Here is a 16071-nt window from a genome sequence, read left to right as displayed (position 1 = left end):
AGGTTTTTAGGGGTTTTGTTTCTGCCATCAGTACGCGGCGCGTACAAGGGTTCGCGGCGCGAACACCATGAGATTTTGGAGAGGTTTGCTTCTGCCAGAGGGTTCGCGGCGCGACCTAGCTGTTGCGCGGCGCGAACTGAAGCTTTCTTAACCAAATTCTTTAGCTTAATGAGATAAACCGTTTAGACCATAACTTTTGAACCGTAACTCTGTTTTAATCGCCGTTCGAAGTGGTAGGAAGCTAGAAGCGTGTACTTTCTAGTAGTGTAGGTTTTGGGAACAAAAGGAGAATCGTTTAATCGAGAGTCGGGAAATTTCTTGATTACTTGGGTTGGTTTTCGTTCGGAACCATGAGGACGTTATGCTTTTGGTATGATGCTTGTGTACTCTGTAATTGTTGATTGAGTTCTATTGCAGGTGGATTGGTAAACCTTTGTTTATATATATATATATATATCAGAGAGGTTGAATAACTTCGTTGTTATGAAAATAAAGGTCAAGTGAGGAAACTAGGGGTGCTCGCGGTGCGGTTTGGGCGGTTTTGACCAAAAAAATCATCCGAACCGCAAGAGAAAAAATAGTGCAGTTTGGTTTGGTTCGGTTGGCTTTTAAAAAAAATCTGAACCAAACCAAACCAAACTAATGCGGTTTGGTTCGGTTCGGTTGGTTCGGTTTTTTACAAATATTTTATTGAGCCATACATACACATATAGATGACAACATAATTTTGTATTTAGACATTCATACACTATCAAATAACAACAAAACTCGTCATATTTTGACAACAATTTTCCATTTAATATGTAAAAATTAAATTAGACAAAAGTGGAATATTAAACATAAAATAATAGCATAAAATAATATAAAAATTATTATAATGAAACAAAAAATAAAAGAGACGAAAGATTAGTGAAGGTGAAAAAGAAGAAAAAAAGGTGTTGAGAGATTAGAGAAGAAGATGTGCGATAAAAACGAAACTGAAATACGGAACATTTACATAAAAATGAGAAAGTGAAAAAGAAAGAATATAAGAGAGTAGAGATTATAGAAGAGGAGAGAAAATGTATGTGGCAAAGAAGGTGCGATAATGTTATTAGATATTTGAGAAGATCGGGACTGAAATTATATGTGTAAGGATGAAAAAATTGTTCGTAATCATAAGGCTAATGTATAATAGGTTTAAGTTTGGGTTGGATGTGAGTTAAGTAAAATTTAGGTTGTAACATAATGCGGTTTGATTCGGTTTGGTTCGGTTTATAAAATACAAACCGCAAAACGAACCGAAATGTGCGGTTTTGTTAAAAAATGACCCAAACTAATCCGAACCAAATGCGGTTTTTTGCGGTTTCGGTTTGATTTGGTTTGGTTTGCGGTTTTCTATTGGGTTGGTTTGGTTTTGATCACCCCTAGAGGAAACTAGGAATTGTTAGGTTATGTAGCTTAACAAAGAAACCTAGGATGGGACATTATATGGAACATACGTGTTGGAATCTTATGAGGAAAGGCTAACAGGCCTAGTGGTTTGCGGAAGCGATCACCATTGTATGATGTATTAATCGGAACCGTTGTATTTTCTTTATTTCTTTATTTTTCTTTTGAATGCTAACAGGCATTCTTCGTGCAGAGAGGCACTGTGCAGAGAGGCACAAATAATCTTGGCAGGTTTGATTCCCGCTTTTGTGTACGAATGGAACCTACGGGTAGAGACTTGTGATGGTGTACGGGCCATGTGAAGTGACGATTCATGGGGAAAGGCTCATGAGTCCGAATCCATTTCGTATGTCAAGATTTTCCAAAGGATCCATGACTCGTGCCACCTCCTAGACGTAGAAGGGGACGGGAATATGGGGATGCCTTGGTATTGGTTTCCGATTAGTAATCTTGTGTTTGAGTTGTTGAATTCTAAGTATGATTCTATATAATGTTAGTGTGTGACTCAAGGTCTAGTTCCTTGTTGTGACTTGAGAATTATAGGCTAGAACCCTTTAGAGCCGAGAGGACCCATAAGATAGGGAACTCACTGAGATATTTTATCTCACCCCATTATATATTGATTTCAGGTACTACAGGTTCCGCAAAGGGTAAGGAGAAAGAAGTTTGATTTCCTTATTCTTATGCCTCTTTTGGATATGGCGAAGCTTCCGTTGTGGATTACATTTTGTGATCATTGTTGATCTAGTTCTTAGTATTTACTTTTGAACATCTTGTATGTATTATGCCGTTGTTAGAACTTTGTATTTAGGGCATTAATATGTATAATGTGTTGACTAGGAACTTATAAGTATTTTCAGTACCAAATACTTGGATTCATGTATATGTATATGCTTTGATGTATGTATTTATATATGGGTGTTGCAGTCGTTGTATGTACTTTTTGTAGCACCTGTTTCCCATTAAAGGACTTACCCTAAACCGTCGGACAAAACCTGAAAGAAGCCTTAAAGCACTTTGCCCTTTATAAACTCTCGTGCTTGAAGGACTGTGTAAAGTTATATTTGTGAGAGCCTCAAATAAGGGCGATGTTAGAGTCCTCACCTAATAAGGCATCATCCGAGCGCTACCTTTATGGAGCATGAGAGGTTCATATTTAGGATAAACGACGTGTATAATATTGTTATCTCTCCATTAGTCACATAAACTGAGTCATGCCACGACTTCCTTAAACCTATCAACAACCTCCCTTAGTAAAGGGGAGTGGTTACCATTTCTTAGGGTTTCCTAAACCTTAGGCTTGAAGGCTTTTATAAATACTTCTCATCTAGTGGGAGAAGACAGATCACAATTTAACCAACTTAACGCGTATACACTCATAATACAGAGCCTATCACCTCACGTGAGCTGACATTTCTTACCATCATAAATAGGGGTGATCAAAACCAAACCAACCCAATAGAAAACCGCAAACCAAACCAAACCAAACCGAAACCGCAAAAAACCGCATTTGGTTCGGATTAGTTTGGGTCATCTTTTAACAAAACCGCATGGTTCGGTTTGGTTTGCGGTTTGTATTTTATAAACCGAACCAAACCGAATCAAACCGCATTATGTTACAACCTAACTTTTACTTAACTCACATCCAACCCAAACTTAAATCTATAATATCTTAACCTAATGATTACGAACAATTTTCTCATCCTTACACATGATTTTAGTCCCGGACTTCTCAAATATCTAATAGCATTATCGCTTCTTCTTTGCCACATACATCTTCCCTCTTTTTCTATAATCTTTACTCTCTTATATTCTTTCTTTTTCACCTTCTCATTTTTATGCAAATGTTCCCTATTTCAGTTTCGTTTTTATCGCACATCTTCTTCTCTAATCTCTCAACTCTTTTGTTTTTTCTTTTTCACATTCACTAATCTCTCGTATCTTCTATTTTTTTGTTTCATTCTAATAATTTTTATATTATTTTATACTATTATTTTATGTTTATTATTCCACTTTTGTCTAATTTAATTTTTACATATTAAATAGAAAGTTATTGTCAAAATATGACGGGTTTTGTTGTTATTTGATAGCGTATGAATGTCTAAATACAAAGTTATGTTATCATCTATATGTATATGAATGGTTCAATAAAATATTTCTAAAATACCGAACCAACCGCACCGAACCAAACCGCATTAGGTTGGTTTGGTTTGGTTCGGATTTTTTTTAAAAGCCAACCGAACCAAACCAAACCGCATGATTTTTTCTCTTGCGGTTCGGATGATTTTTTTCGTCAAAACCGCCCAAACTGCACCGCGATCACCCCTAATCATAAACACCATAAAGATCATCAAATAGGGCCTCTCGACGTTGCGAGTAACCACCCTCATTTACTAAGGCTTTTGAGTATCCCTTATCCATGTAGGGTTACCACATACCTGTATTTTTTTACAAGGATACGAATCATCACAAACTTATCAATTAAAATTTTAATAAAATCTAACTTGAGTTTTAGATGTTGGAATAATTAGGGTTCCAGGAAGAAGAGGGAAAAGAGAGAAAACTAAATTGAAAAAAGGGATTTTATTAAAGTGAAGTTGTATCTATTTACAACATAACATGCAAATTTATAGGCAACCAAAATTAAAACGTACAAATTACACTTCGAAACAACAAGTCTAAGCTGTATTCAACTTGTCGAATATAGCTAACCATATACAGCTTAATTCGATTAGGTCGAACACGAACTTGAAATATTGAATTATTAACTTCTAACACACCTCCTAATTCATGCTTTCAAGGCTTCTCATCCTGATGCTTCTCTTCAACTCATTAAACCTGGTTTTCTTCAGAGGCGCGGTGAGCATGTCAACTAGTTGCGATTATGTATTGCAATGCTCAAGTTTAAGCTTTCCTTTATTTACTTGATCCCTGAGAAAATGATACCTTCTCTCTATGTGTTTACTTCGACCATGACACACATGATGATTGGCTAGGTCGATAGTTGACTTGTTATTGATAAACAACTTCTTTTTCTTATGTTTCATGATCTTGAGCTCTTCTAGCAGCATTTCTATCCATACTGCTTGGCATGTTGCGTATGATGCGGCCTCATATTCAGCTTCACAAGATGACAAAGCCGCAATTCTTTGTTTTCTTGAGCTCTAAGAGATTGGAGCACCTCTAATCATGAATACGTACCATGAAATACTCTTTTTGTCATCTCGATATCCACTGAAAACTAAATCATTGTAACCACATACTTCTGCTTATGTGCTGGTATTCTTATGCCTTAGCATCAACACATCATGATCGATAGTATCTTTTATATATCTCAACACTCTCTTGACTGTAGTGAGTTGACATTCTTATGGCTTTTCCATAAATGTGCTCAAAAACCCAACACTTTGACAAATATTTGGTCTTGTGTTGCAAAAATACCTCAAGGATCCATGATATGTTTCCACAGTGTTGCACTTACAAACTCATAATTTGTATCCTTTTTCAACTTTGCTCCAATCTCCAACGGCGTAACAGTTGCATTACAGTTGCTCATCTTGAATCTTTTCAAGATCTTTTGAGTATGCTTCTTTTAGTGCAGGAACATCTAAGTCCTACTCTGCACTTTGATTTCATCCACAAGAATATCTATACTGATCACTAGCTTGTCATCATTTGGCGAATACAATTTGTATGCCCCAATTGAATAATAACCTATGAGCATCATGGTTTGGCTTCGGTCATCTAGCTTCTTCCTCAATTGCTCAGGTACATGCCTGAAACACATTGGTCTAAACTCTAAGATGACTAACATTTGGCTCCATTCCTTTCCAAGCCTCATAAGGTGTCTTGTTTACTATCTTCTTGGTTAGACATCTATTCAATATGTACACTGTTGTTGAAATTGCTTCTTTCAAAAATCTCTTTGGCATTTCTTTAGCTTTTAACATACCCCTAGCCATGTTCATTATACCTCGATTCTTTCTCTCAGCTATACCATTATGTTGTGGTGTATATGATGCAATGACATCATGCTTTGTACCTTCCTCATAACAAAATATTACAAATGCTCTAGAAGAGTATTAACCTCCACCATCAGTTATGAGTTTCGTTAATTTGCATTAACTTTTCTTCTCGACATGCAATTTAAACTTCTTGAATTGTGTAGATACCTTACTTCAAAAGGACATGCAGTTATGATAAATCGACAATATATTTAGTGAATTCATCTATGAAAGTTAGGAAATAGTTGTTACCTCCATTCGAACTTACTTCAAAAGGACCGCACGCATTAGAATGAACTAGCTCCAACTTTTTCTTCGACCTCATGGGCAAGTCATGCTTGAATACTTTCCTAGTCTGTTTTTATTTACAACATTCCTCACACACCTGACTTGGTTCCTTCAACTGAGGTAGGCCATACACCATCCTCTTCAGGTTGAACATACCTAAACTTATGAAGTTTAGATGTCCATACATGTGATGCCACAACCAGTTATTGTCTTCTCCTGCAGTCGAAGCAAACATTTATAATCAGCTGTGTTGATCTATACTTTGAAGGTCTTGTTGTATGCCAATGGTGATTTTCAGAATCATTCCTTCTTCACCATGATACACCTTCATCTGATTCTTTTCAAGCTTCATGTTGTACCATTTTGCGAGTAATTGACCTATGCTTATCAAGTTACTTGTCATAGAAGGTACATATAATACATCAGTGATCCTGACTTTTCGACCATCCTTTCTAACCACATATATGTATCATTTTCCGTCTGATGTAACATGTCTGCCATCTGCAAACTTGATCACTTTCTTAACTGAGTCACCTAACTCGGTGAATCGATTTTTATTAGCAGTCATGTGGTTGTTGTATCCTGGATCTATATACCATATATTGGCTTATTCATTGTTCAACTGAGTATTGGCCATGTGTAGCACATCATCAGAGTCATCAACTTCAGCATGTGCATATCACACTTTATCAATATCTTTTGCTCTTGCTTCCTTCTTTCTTCGACAATCTCGAGCATAATGACCAAATCCTTGACAATTGTAACACTGTATCTTCTTCATGTCAACTTTCTTCCTCGAATACTTGTTGTCCATGACTTTCTTGGTTGAATCATCATGACTCTTTGAGTTTTTGCTTGACTTCTCATCATTAGCAAGATTCTTTCTTTGCTTCGCCTTTTCTTTTTCAGACTTCTTGATGAATCTTGCTTGTAGTGTCTGTTCAGCCACCTTCTCCCTTTCTGGGTTCCTCTACTTTAACCTCATATCATGAGCCTCTAATGAAGCTTGAAGTTCTTCTAACTTCATCCCAATTAGGTTCTTAGACTCTTCAATAGACACTACAATGTCATCAAAGTTTGCAATCAAAGATCTCAACATTTTCTCAATCTTTTGTAATTCGTTGATTGATTCACCACACACGTTCATCTGGTTCGTGAATAGTAATCTTGAGAAGAACTCAGCGATTGATTCATTTTTTTTCATATGTGTTATCTCAAACCGCTTTCTCAGCGTCTGCAACTTCACCTTTTTTCAGTTTTTCATCTCCGCCGTACAAGTTCTTCAACTTGTCCCACGCTTCTTTGGATGATTCCTTTCATTAATCTTCTCGAACACATTAGGATTCTCACAACGTTGAATCAAGAACAGAGCTTTTCCATCTTTCTTCCTTTGATCCTTGTGTGTAGCTTTCTGAACATTATCTACATTTGCTTCCAACATCAATACTCCATCATTCATGATTTCTGTTACATTTTGAAATCTGAAGATGATCTATTTGTGCGCAATCTATTTCTGATAGATCACCGGAAATTGCGTTGATGTTCTGTTTTTGTTTACCATTTCAAAATCTCACTGAATCGCAACCAAAACTTGTTGATACCAATTTGTTTGAACAATTAGGATTACAAGAAGAAGATGGAAAAAAAAAAGAGAAAGCTGTATTAAGAAAAAGAGATTTTATTAAAGTGAAGTTGTATCTATTTACAACATAACATTTCTGTTTATAGACAACCAAAATCAAAACGCGTTAATTACACTTCAACACAACAACTCTATGTTATATTTGACTCTGTTAAATACAAGTAACCTTACTCAATTCAATTCAACTAGATCGAATGCACTGGTTGAACTCAGACTTAAATCATTAAATTATTATTAGCTTCTAACATTAGATTTATATTTTAAATTTATTTATTAACCTTGAATAATTTACCATAAACAAATCCATGTGTCAATCACAAATCTCCCATTACAATCTTTTCTTAAAAACTCTGATATTTTAATTTCCAATACTATGTCGACTATGATATTATTGTTTAGTACTACATATGAAACGTAAGTGTAACTCACGACAACAACAAATGGTGTCATAAAAAAATAGACTTATAAATTCAATAACCACTTTTCTTGTCTTATTATAAACGTCTTTTATATAATATTTTTAAAATATCAATGCAATATTAAATAAAATATTAATATATTTTTATTTTTTATCTCAATTTGTTTAATTATTATCACTAAATTTATTTCATTACTAAAATTAACATAATACTTTTAAAATTGTAAAAAAAAATTATATATATATATATATATATATATATATATATATATATATATATATATATATATATATATATATATATATATATATATATATATGTTTTTCACCTCGAATTTAGTCCGATTCAAGAATCAGTTCTAATATCAAATGATTTCAACCCCTTCCTAATCGCAGTTGCGCGAGATCGAACCGTAATTCTCACTATCAAATCTAACGTCAATCACCGCTATTTAAAACAAACTATTAGAGAAAAACAAATAATTAGCATAAAACAAATCAAAAATTTAGAATTGAGTTGATGTGGCTTACATTAATTAGGTCCGATAAAGACACATAAGTCGGCAACCCTTAAATAATCACTTACGTCGGTAACCCTTAATCAGTAAGCAACAACCACACGCGCTCTCTTCCGCGACTCGCCTTTCGTACAATAAACCAATAATAACTTATATTTAATAATTTATTTTCATTCTGAATTCACTTTCCAAAAGGAACAAACAGAGAACACACACAGATCCATCGTCAACGCCATTTCAAAAGCCACAAAAATCAAACACGGTAAACACCATTTCACAATTCTCTCTCTTATTGCACATTTATCAATTTTATTTTTGTTTTTTGTTTTTTAATTTGTTGAGATCGATCTTGTATAATTTGCAGGGTATAATTTAATGGGAATTGTTGTTGTGTTACTGAATTTGGATTGATGTGCAATGCAGAGATCACGTAAAGCTCTTCTTTCAAGAAGAGCTTCTGTTGTTTGTAACCCTGTTAAAAGTTCTACGTCTGGGATAAGTAATTACAGTTTTTGTGAAGTTTCTTTGGTTTTTGTTTTGTGGGGGTTACTTATTCTTTTCAGCTTATGGGTCAGTTACACAGGTAAATACTATATATCCTTTCTTTTTTCTGTTGTTTTGTTATCTTGTTTTTCATAATGTATTATTATGTTCAATATAATAGCTTCTGAAATAAGTTTATAAACTGGTTGAGTTTTTGGAGGCTCTGTGTAGATTAATTACTATTTAAGCGAGACAAGTTTAAATATATTAAATTTTGGGTCATGTGTGGTAGTTTATTTTGCACGCCCTCAAAGACAGTTCTGTTAGAGTCTATTGATTCAGATGAGCCATCTTTTATATTCACGCACGCCCTATCGTGTTGAGCGTGAGGGTGAATTGAGAAAAATATAAGTCCTACATAGATTAGGTTAGAAGTGAGCAGTGTTATCAAATTGCGGTGCCATGGCCGATATACATGGCGGTTTTTGGGCTCGCCGCAATGGTAAATATCGGCCACTATTGCGGGTTTTTCCGCCATAATCCACGATAACGGCACCGCCGGTATGGCGGGATTTTGGCTCTCCGCCATCTGTCTTCGACAACACTGGAAGTGAGTTTATAAAGAGTGACACTGTAGGAGAGACCCTTTTTTTATATGCGAATGGCAGTGGTTAATTTGTTTGGGGAGGAGGAGTTTGTTGCTAGCCACCAAAAGGGATTGAATCCTGTTGTTTGGGGAGGAGGAGTTTGTTGCGAGCTACCAAAAAGGATTGAATCCCGGACCTCCTACATACTACTCGTTTAATGTTTCAATCCAGACTATTGGGCTACTCCTTCGAGATGTAGGACAGATGCTTGGTGGACATCTCTTGTGATGCTACATTGAGGGACTAGTTCCAAGTCACAACCTATTTTTTCCTATTGATAAATTAAAGTTGTTTTGATGAATTTGGATGGATCTCTTGCTCACTTGCTCCTTTGTAATAGCGATCCAGTAAAGATCTCGTGCTAGATTGCATGGCTGTGGGGGAAAGGTAGAAAATAGAAGTGAGATTTTTCCATGTGTCACTTGGTGAAGACTTTTCTTAAGATAGATAGACTTGTATGCGGGGCACGAGCCTTAGCACAAACGCTTTCTTGTGACCTGCAGGTCACGGGTTCATATTTTGGAAACAACATCTCCTCCTGCAGAGTTAAGACTCTATATATTGACGTTCTCCAGACTCCTCCTGATGGGAACTTTGTGCATTGTGCCCAGTGTTCTAAAACAGTGGTTATTGAGCACTGTAGCGCTATAGCGTAATAGAATTTGAACCAATCGCGACTGTATTGCAATACTTTGTTTAGGATAAAGCATTATAAAAAAATGTACAGTTATCAAATGGCAGCTATAGTGCTGTAGCATAGTGTAATTTCAATGAAGTGCTATTTTCTGCAATCTGTAATTGACAATACTGATTGAGCATCCCTTTTTAGAGACTCAAATAAGTTTTTGCTTTTACAAAGCGAGAATAATTTTTTATTTTTTATTTTATCGCAGACATATATCTTATAGTCTTATTGACCCGTTTATTATTTTTGTATGTAGATGGTTCAGAAGAGATTTCCGATAGAGTATCAAAATGGAATCAAGTTAACCACGGATTTTGTGAAATCTCTGATACCGCTGATAAATATTTTATTGAAGGAAATGATGCTTGCATTCCGTCGGAGACTTTATTACACTCTCAAGGTGGAGGTACTAAGGCTAATGGTTTAGTTGGTGAGTCACTCACATTAGACTATGCAGTACCTGGTGATTTTAATAAAGAAAATACTGATTCTTCCAATCGAGAGGAGCATGTAGTTGAGAGTTCTGAATCTGCTGTCAAACTTGAAAATGATGTAAAAAAATCTGATCTCTTATCTCGAGCTGTGCCTCTTGGTCTTGATGAATTCAAGAGCAGGGCTATCAGTTCTAAAGTTAAGTCAGGCACTGGTCAATCTGGAAGTGTAATTCATAGATTGGAGCCTGGTGGTGCAGAATATAATTATGCTTCGGCATCAAAGGGGGCTAAAGTTTTAGGTTCTAATAAAGAAGGTAAAGGTGCCTCTAATATCTTAAGCAGGGACAAAGACAAGTATCTTCGAAATCCATGTTCTGCGGAGGAGAAATTTGTCATTATAGAACTTTCAGAAGAAACCTTAGTAGATACTGTAGAAATAGCTAATTTTGAGCACCACTCTTCCAATTTGAAAGACTTTGAAATCCATGGAAGTCTGAATTTTCCAACAGATGTTTGGGTTTTCCTTGGAAATTTTACTGCCTCAAATGTGAGGCATGCTCAAAGGTTTGTTCTTAAAGAGCCAAAATGGGTGAGATACCTAAAGTTGCATCTTCAAAGCCACTATGGTTCAGAGTTTTATTGCACCCTAAGTGTTGTTGAAGTTTTTGGTGTGGATGCCGTAGAGAGGATGCTGGAGGATTTAATAAATACTCAAGATAATTTATTTGCATCTGGAGAAGGTAATGATGATAAGAAGACGGTATCATCCCATCCTGATCCTGCTGAGAGTGAACATGTTCATCAAACTACTACTGAGGGGATCAGTTCAGACCCTGCTTCGGATATCTCTTCTGCCAATCACGAGACGGCAAACAGTAATGTTCCTGATCCAATTGAAGAAACACGTCAACAAGTTGGCAGAATGCCTGGGGATACTGTTCTCAAGATTCTAATGCAGAAAGTCCGTTCTCTAGACTTAAATTTATTTGTTTTGGAGCGGTATATGGAAGATTTAAACTCTAGATATGTCAATATTTTCAAAGAGTATGGTAAAGACATTGGAGAAAAAGATATACTTCTACAGAAGATCAAAGAAGACATTAGGAACCTCATTGGCCAGCAGGATGTCATAGTATGTTAATTCTATCACGGATATTGTTGGCAATATTTGTACTTGCTTAAATAAAATTATTACTTCACTACTTCCTATTCATTTTGGAAATGATTTGTTGCTCATGCAGGCAAAAGATGCTAGTGGTCTCAATTCTTGGAAGTCTCAAGTTTCTTTGCAGTTGGATCATCTACTTCAGGACAATGCTGCTTTGAGGTGAAAATTAACAATACTAGTTTTTCATAGCTTCTCACCATATGATATGAAAACTCAGTAGCTAATTCAGGTTTAGTAACTAGAATAAACTGCAAATGTCTTTAAAGCCGTAGGAGTAATATCTCTGTGCCCCCCTTTCTTGGTCTTTCAATCAGGGTTTGATGGCTAGACCAGACTGTCCAGTCTATCAAAAAACTAGTGAATTACTGACAATGGCTAAGAATTAGAATAAACCTGCCATCTAAGTGCGGCATTTGGATTGCCTTCATTACAACTTTCAACAAGTTGACAGTTTTGGGTGTGAAATGATGAATTTAGTCCCCCATTGCCTAGAGATATGGCCTAAAAAGTGCGTATAAAACTTAGCCAGTCCTCACCTAAACCTTACTAACAAGTTTTGATTGGTTGAGTTAGGTCATATCCAAATTTTAAAATGGTATCAAAGTGCATTTAGATCTGTTAGGCTTCCACGCATCAAGACCATTGGGCTTGGGGTGAGCGTTGTTATTAAATGGCGACCATGGCATCGCGAATTTTTCGACAACCTTCATATCCAATTTGTAAAGGAATGATTGCTATGGCGGCGCCATAGGCCGCAGTGGCGTGTTAATTGGGAGGATTTTTGGCCTAATGGCCTTCCTCCATATTCTACCATCCTCCATTGACAGCATTGTGCGTGAGGGGTGTGTTGGAAGTTCCTCCATAATTGCAGTCATGCCCCTAGCCGCATAGGTGAGTTGGGTTGCCTTCATTGCAGCCTCCAGGGCCTTCATTGTTTTTAGTATGAGAGAATGGATTTAGTCCCAAATTGTCTTGAAACATGGCCTAGGTAGACCTTCATTGTTCTCGGCTTACAAGTTGGTTTTGTACGGTTGAGTTAGACCCAACCTAAATTTTAAGAATTGGCATTTGTTGGGTTTGATGATGAACCTCTGTTCAATTTTAAGGATGGAAAATAATTATTTTGAATTACGACCTGATGCATAGTTCCATAAGTTACGGAAACTAAAATCTAAAAAGCTTATGTAAATGCTAAATAAAATGGAGTAAAATTAGAAACTGTGATTGCTTCTCAAGATGCTCAAGATGAATCAAATCCACTATGAACAATTTTCGAGATGCACCCAAATTCTTATGGCGCCAAAATCAAACCTAGTGTATTGCTCTGCTCCTTTCATACTCAAGAAGGTGAGCTGAAGTTTTTCTGCCAGAGAAATCTGTTGCATCTCAAAGAATCTATATGCTTTTGTGATCATCGATCGGGTCGACTCCTTCAAAGAAGGATAATTCAACTTTTTTTCTCATTTGTGTCCTCCATCATTAGTCTCGGTGCAGATCTTCTCTTGTCCACCACCATTCTGTTTTTTCTGCATTGAGGGTGTGAGGTTTTACTCCGAGGCACGTTCTTCGCTGTCATCTTCCCCAACCGTTCCCCTGTTTCTGCATCCATTTCACTATTGGTTTCTTGACGTCCGATACATGTGTGGTGTGTTATGCGGCCAGTTTCTTGATATACTCCATAGAAAACTCTAATGATTCCACCCTAGGCTTCTTTGTCAAGTGTTCTGTAGGATTGATAATACACTTAGGAAAGTTGATATTACTTACTGTTTCTGTGTTCTTATTTGAATGTCTTTTTTATCACTAGAGCTTGTTAAGAAATAGAAAGCAAGACTATTATTCTATAACAGACAATCTTTCAATGATTTAGTTCTTTGGAATCTTAAAAATGTTTCTTAATATTTCAGGTTCGAAGTCGAAAAAGTCCGGGAAAAGCAGGTCTCTTTGGAAAACAAGGGTGTAGTTGTGTTTTTATTATGTTTCATTTTTTCATTGATTGCTGTGTTATGGCTGTGTTTGGATATGGCTAAGAATATCTATAGAGCACTATGTAATGATAGAACAGCTGACTCCAGGAATTTTTGTGTGGGCTCTTCCTGGTTTCTTCTATTATTTAGTTGTATCATTATCATTTTCATATTAATCTTATAATAGTCCATTTTTGAGATATGTTTTTATCTTGTGTCAGATGCTCAGTGATGAAGTTGCTTGTTTAAATGTTGATTTTGAACTTGCCTTTTAATTTTAATTTATAGTGGATGTAATTTTGATTTCAAGTTATGATGAAGTTGCTTGTTTATAATGAAGTAACCTTCAAAACCTTCAAGCCACATAGAAGCCACAACAAAGAGAACAATTTCTTAGTCATCCAATTCCACATCCATACATTTTCCAAGCAAATGACTTCTTTCATTTAACTCAGTGGCTTCCACCTTTATCAAGATGTTCTTAAAGTTGCAGGTTAAACTACTTCCCTTTTTTCTAAGCAATAAAAGAATTCAATTAGGTTTATTGAATAACATAATGTTACCCGAGAATGGATGGCAAGCACGCAACAAGTCGAGCTGCCATTCTTTTTTAGATGACAAAATCAAAAACAACAAACTTTATTTGGAGACTTGGAAGACAATACATTGTTATGGATGATTCTTTGTTAGGAAGTTAAAACTGTCAAATACTTCTGATATGCATATAAAACATGTAGGAATACCTCATTGAAGTCTATATATGCATGTTTCATTCTTATTCACATGTACACAAAAACTGATGTTAGCCTAAGTGTCAATTTTTTTTCTTGAGTGTCGGTCAAAAAGTTCATAGGTACCTCTCTCTTTAGAAATAGTCTCATTTGCCTAAATATATCAACAAAAACATTCTAACAAAGTCATGTCGATGAAGCGCGTGTTCTCCAAAAGTATTGGTAAAGTGTGTGTTTTTCAAAAGTATCCAGTATCGGTTATCTACTTATGACATGTGTTGTTCTAGTTCAGTAATAGAAATAGCTACAAGTAAATTTTGTATATATGTTTGCTTGAAAACATCCAAAAACTATTCTTTGTTTTGAAACTTTTAGTAAGACAGTCACCAAAACATGTTGGTCTATATGGGTGACAATGTCCTTACTAGTAAAATTGTTAAGGTCTAAAGTTAAAATTATACCACTAATATTATCCAAATATCTATCAAAATAATACTACATACCATATATTCCATGATCTCTCAATATGTGATAATTTAACACTCAAGATTGGGCTCTAGAAGTCATAAATGTGTACGAGGCAATTTTACTGTTGAGTTCAAATCCAACCCAAATCTAATAGGTAAAGAAACCATTACCCATTAAAAGTTATCGAAGAAAGGACCTCCGCAACCAAAATGTCTTTGACCATTTTTTACAACTCTTTATCAAATCATATAGTTGTCTCTTTCATGTGAATCGATCGACATGTCCTTAAGCCAAAAAATACTTAGCAATATCTATCTAAGATCGGAGTAGAAGAAGCCCATTCATAGATCCTTTAATCATTGAAGCACATGCATTAACTCAACAATCTTGGAAGTTTTCTTCGTGATCAATCCCTTGATAAAACATTTTTCTCAATAAACAACCCCTTCAAGCAATTTCAACCCCAACACTGACATCCCAATGTCCAAATGGAACAACCTCCATGAAGTTTATCACACAAAGGCCAAAAGATATTGGTCTTACAAATACTCTAGCCAATACCCAATTCTTGGATTCGTATCCCAGATGATGTCAAAAGTTTTAGCCACTTCCTTTAAGTCCCTTGCGTTATGATGGTCTCATCACCAAGATACCAAGCATGAAGATAAAGCTTGCAATTTTCTGTGATATTATGAATAAGAGAGTGTAACACGAGAGAAAAAAAGAGCGGCCCTAACAGGTCGCTTTGTTACATTTTAGTGGTTGACATAATAAGTTCATCCTAAGGTACAATATTACTGCATTGCCATAAAGAAACTCAACTTAAGGAAATAGATGGGCATCTCGCTCTCACCTTACAAAGTAATGTTGATTGATCTACTAAGTTGAAAGCATTAAAGAAATATACTATAAGCATAGCCAAAGAGCCATATCCATGTCGTTTTCTCAACGCCATGTTTGCAATATGCAAAATGGTCTCGACACCATCTGATACTCCAAACCCAAATTGAAATTCATTAAGAATTTATTTATTTATAAATATTAAAAATATATAACATTATAACAACATGGAGAATTTGACACTACACAAAAATCATTATTTCTCAAGGATTTATGCCAAGGGAAAAAACCGTGTCACGAAAAAGTAATATTGCATATTACGCCTAGAAAATAAAAAATAAAAAAAT

At 35.6% G+C, this 16071-nt stretch overlaps 1 protein-coding gene across 1 annotated transcript; it reads left to right on the top strand.

Moving 5' to 3' along the window:
- Positions 1–8406: 8406 nt before the first annotated feature.
- On the top strand, positions 8407–13887 carry LOC131601599 (SUN domain-containing protein 4-like). Its single transcript, XM_058873459.1, has 5 exons — positions 8407–8563; positions 8666–8884; positions 10373–11682; positions 11792–11877; positions 13626–13887. Exons 2-5 carry the CDS (start codon positions 8719–8721, stop codon positions 13867–13869), a joined length of 1806 nt encoding a protein of 601 aa, XP_058729442.1. The 5' UTR covers positions 8407–8563; positions 8666–8718; the 3' UTR covers positions 13870–13887.
- Positions 13888–16071: the final 2184 nt, after the last annotated feature.

This window comes from Vicia villosa, linkage group LG5 (assembly GCF_029867415.1).
Source record: "Vicia villosa cultivar HV-30 ecotype Madison, WI linkage group LG5, Vvil1.0, whole genome shotgun sequence".
NCBI lineage: Eukaryota > Viridiplantae > Streptophyta > Magnoliopsida > Fabales > Fabaceae > Vicia > Vicia villosa.
The sequence above is the reverse complement of the archived record's forward strand: the minus strand, read 5'-3'. Positions and strand labels throughout refer to the sequence as shown.

Coding starts and splice junctions, on each gene's coding strand:
- LOC131601599 (XM_058873459.1), top strand. CDS start 8,719: ATGCAGAGATCACGTAAAGCTCTTCTTTCAAGAAGAGCTTCTGTTGTT. Junction 11,683..11,791: donor TTGGCCAGCAGGATGTCATA/GTATGTTAATTC, acceptor TTGCTCATGCAG/GCAAAAGATGCTAGTGGTCT. Junction 11,878..13,625: donor CAGGACAATGCTGCTTTGAG/GTGAAAATTAAC, acceptor TTAATATTTCAG/GTTCGAAGTCGAAAAAGTCC.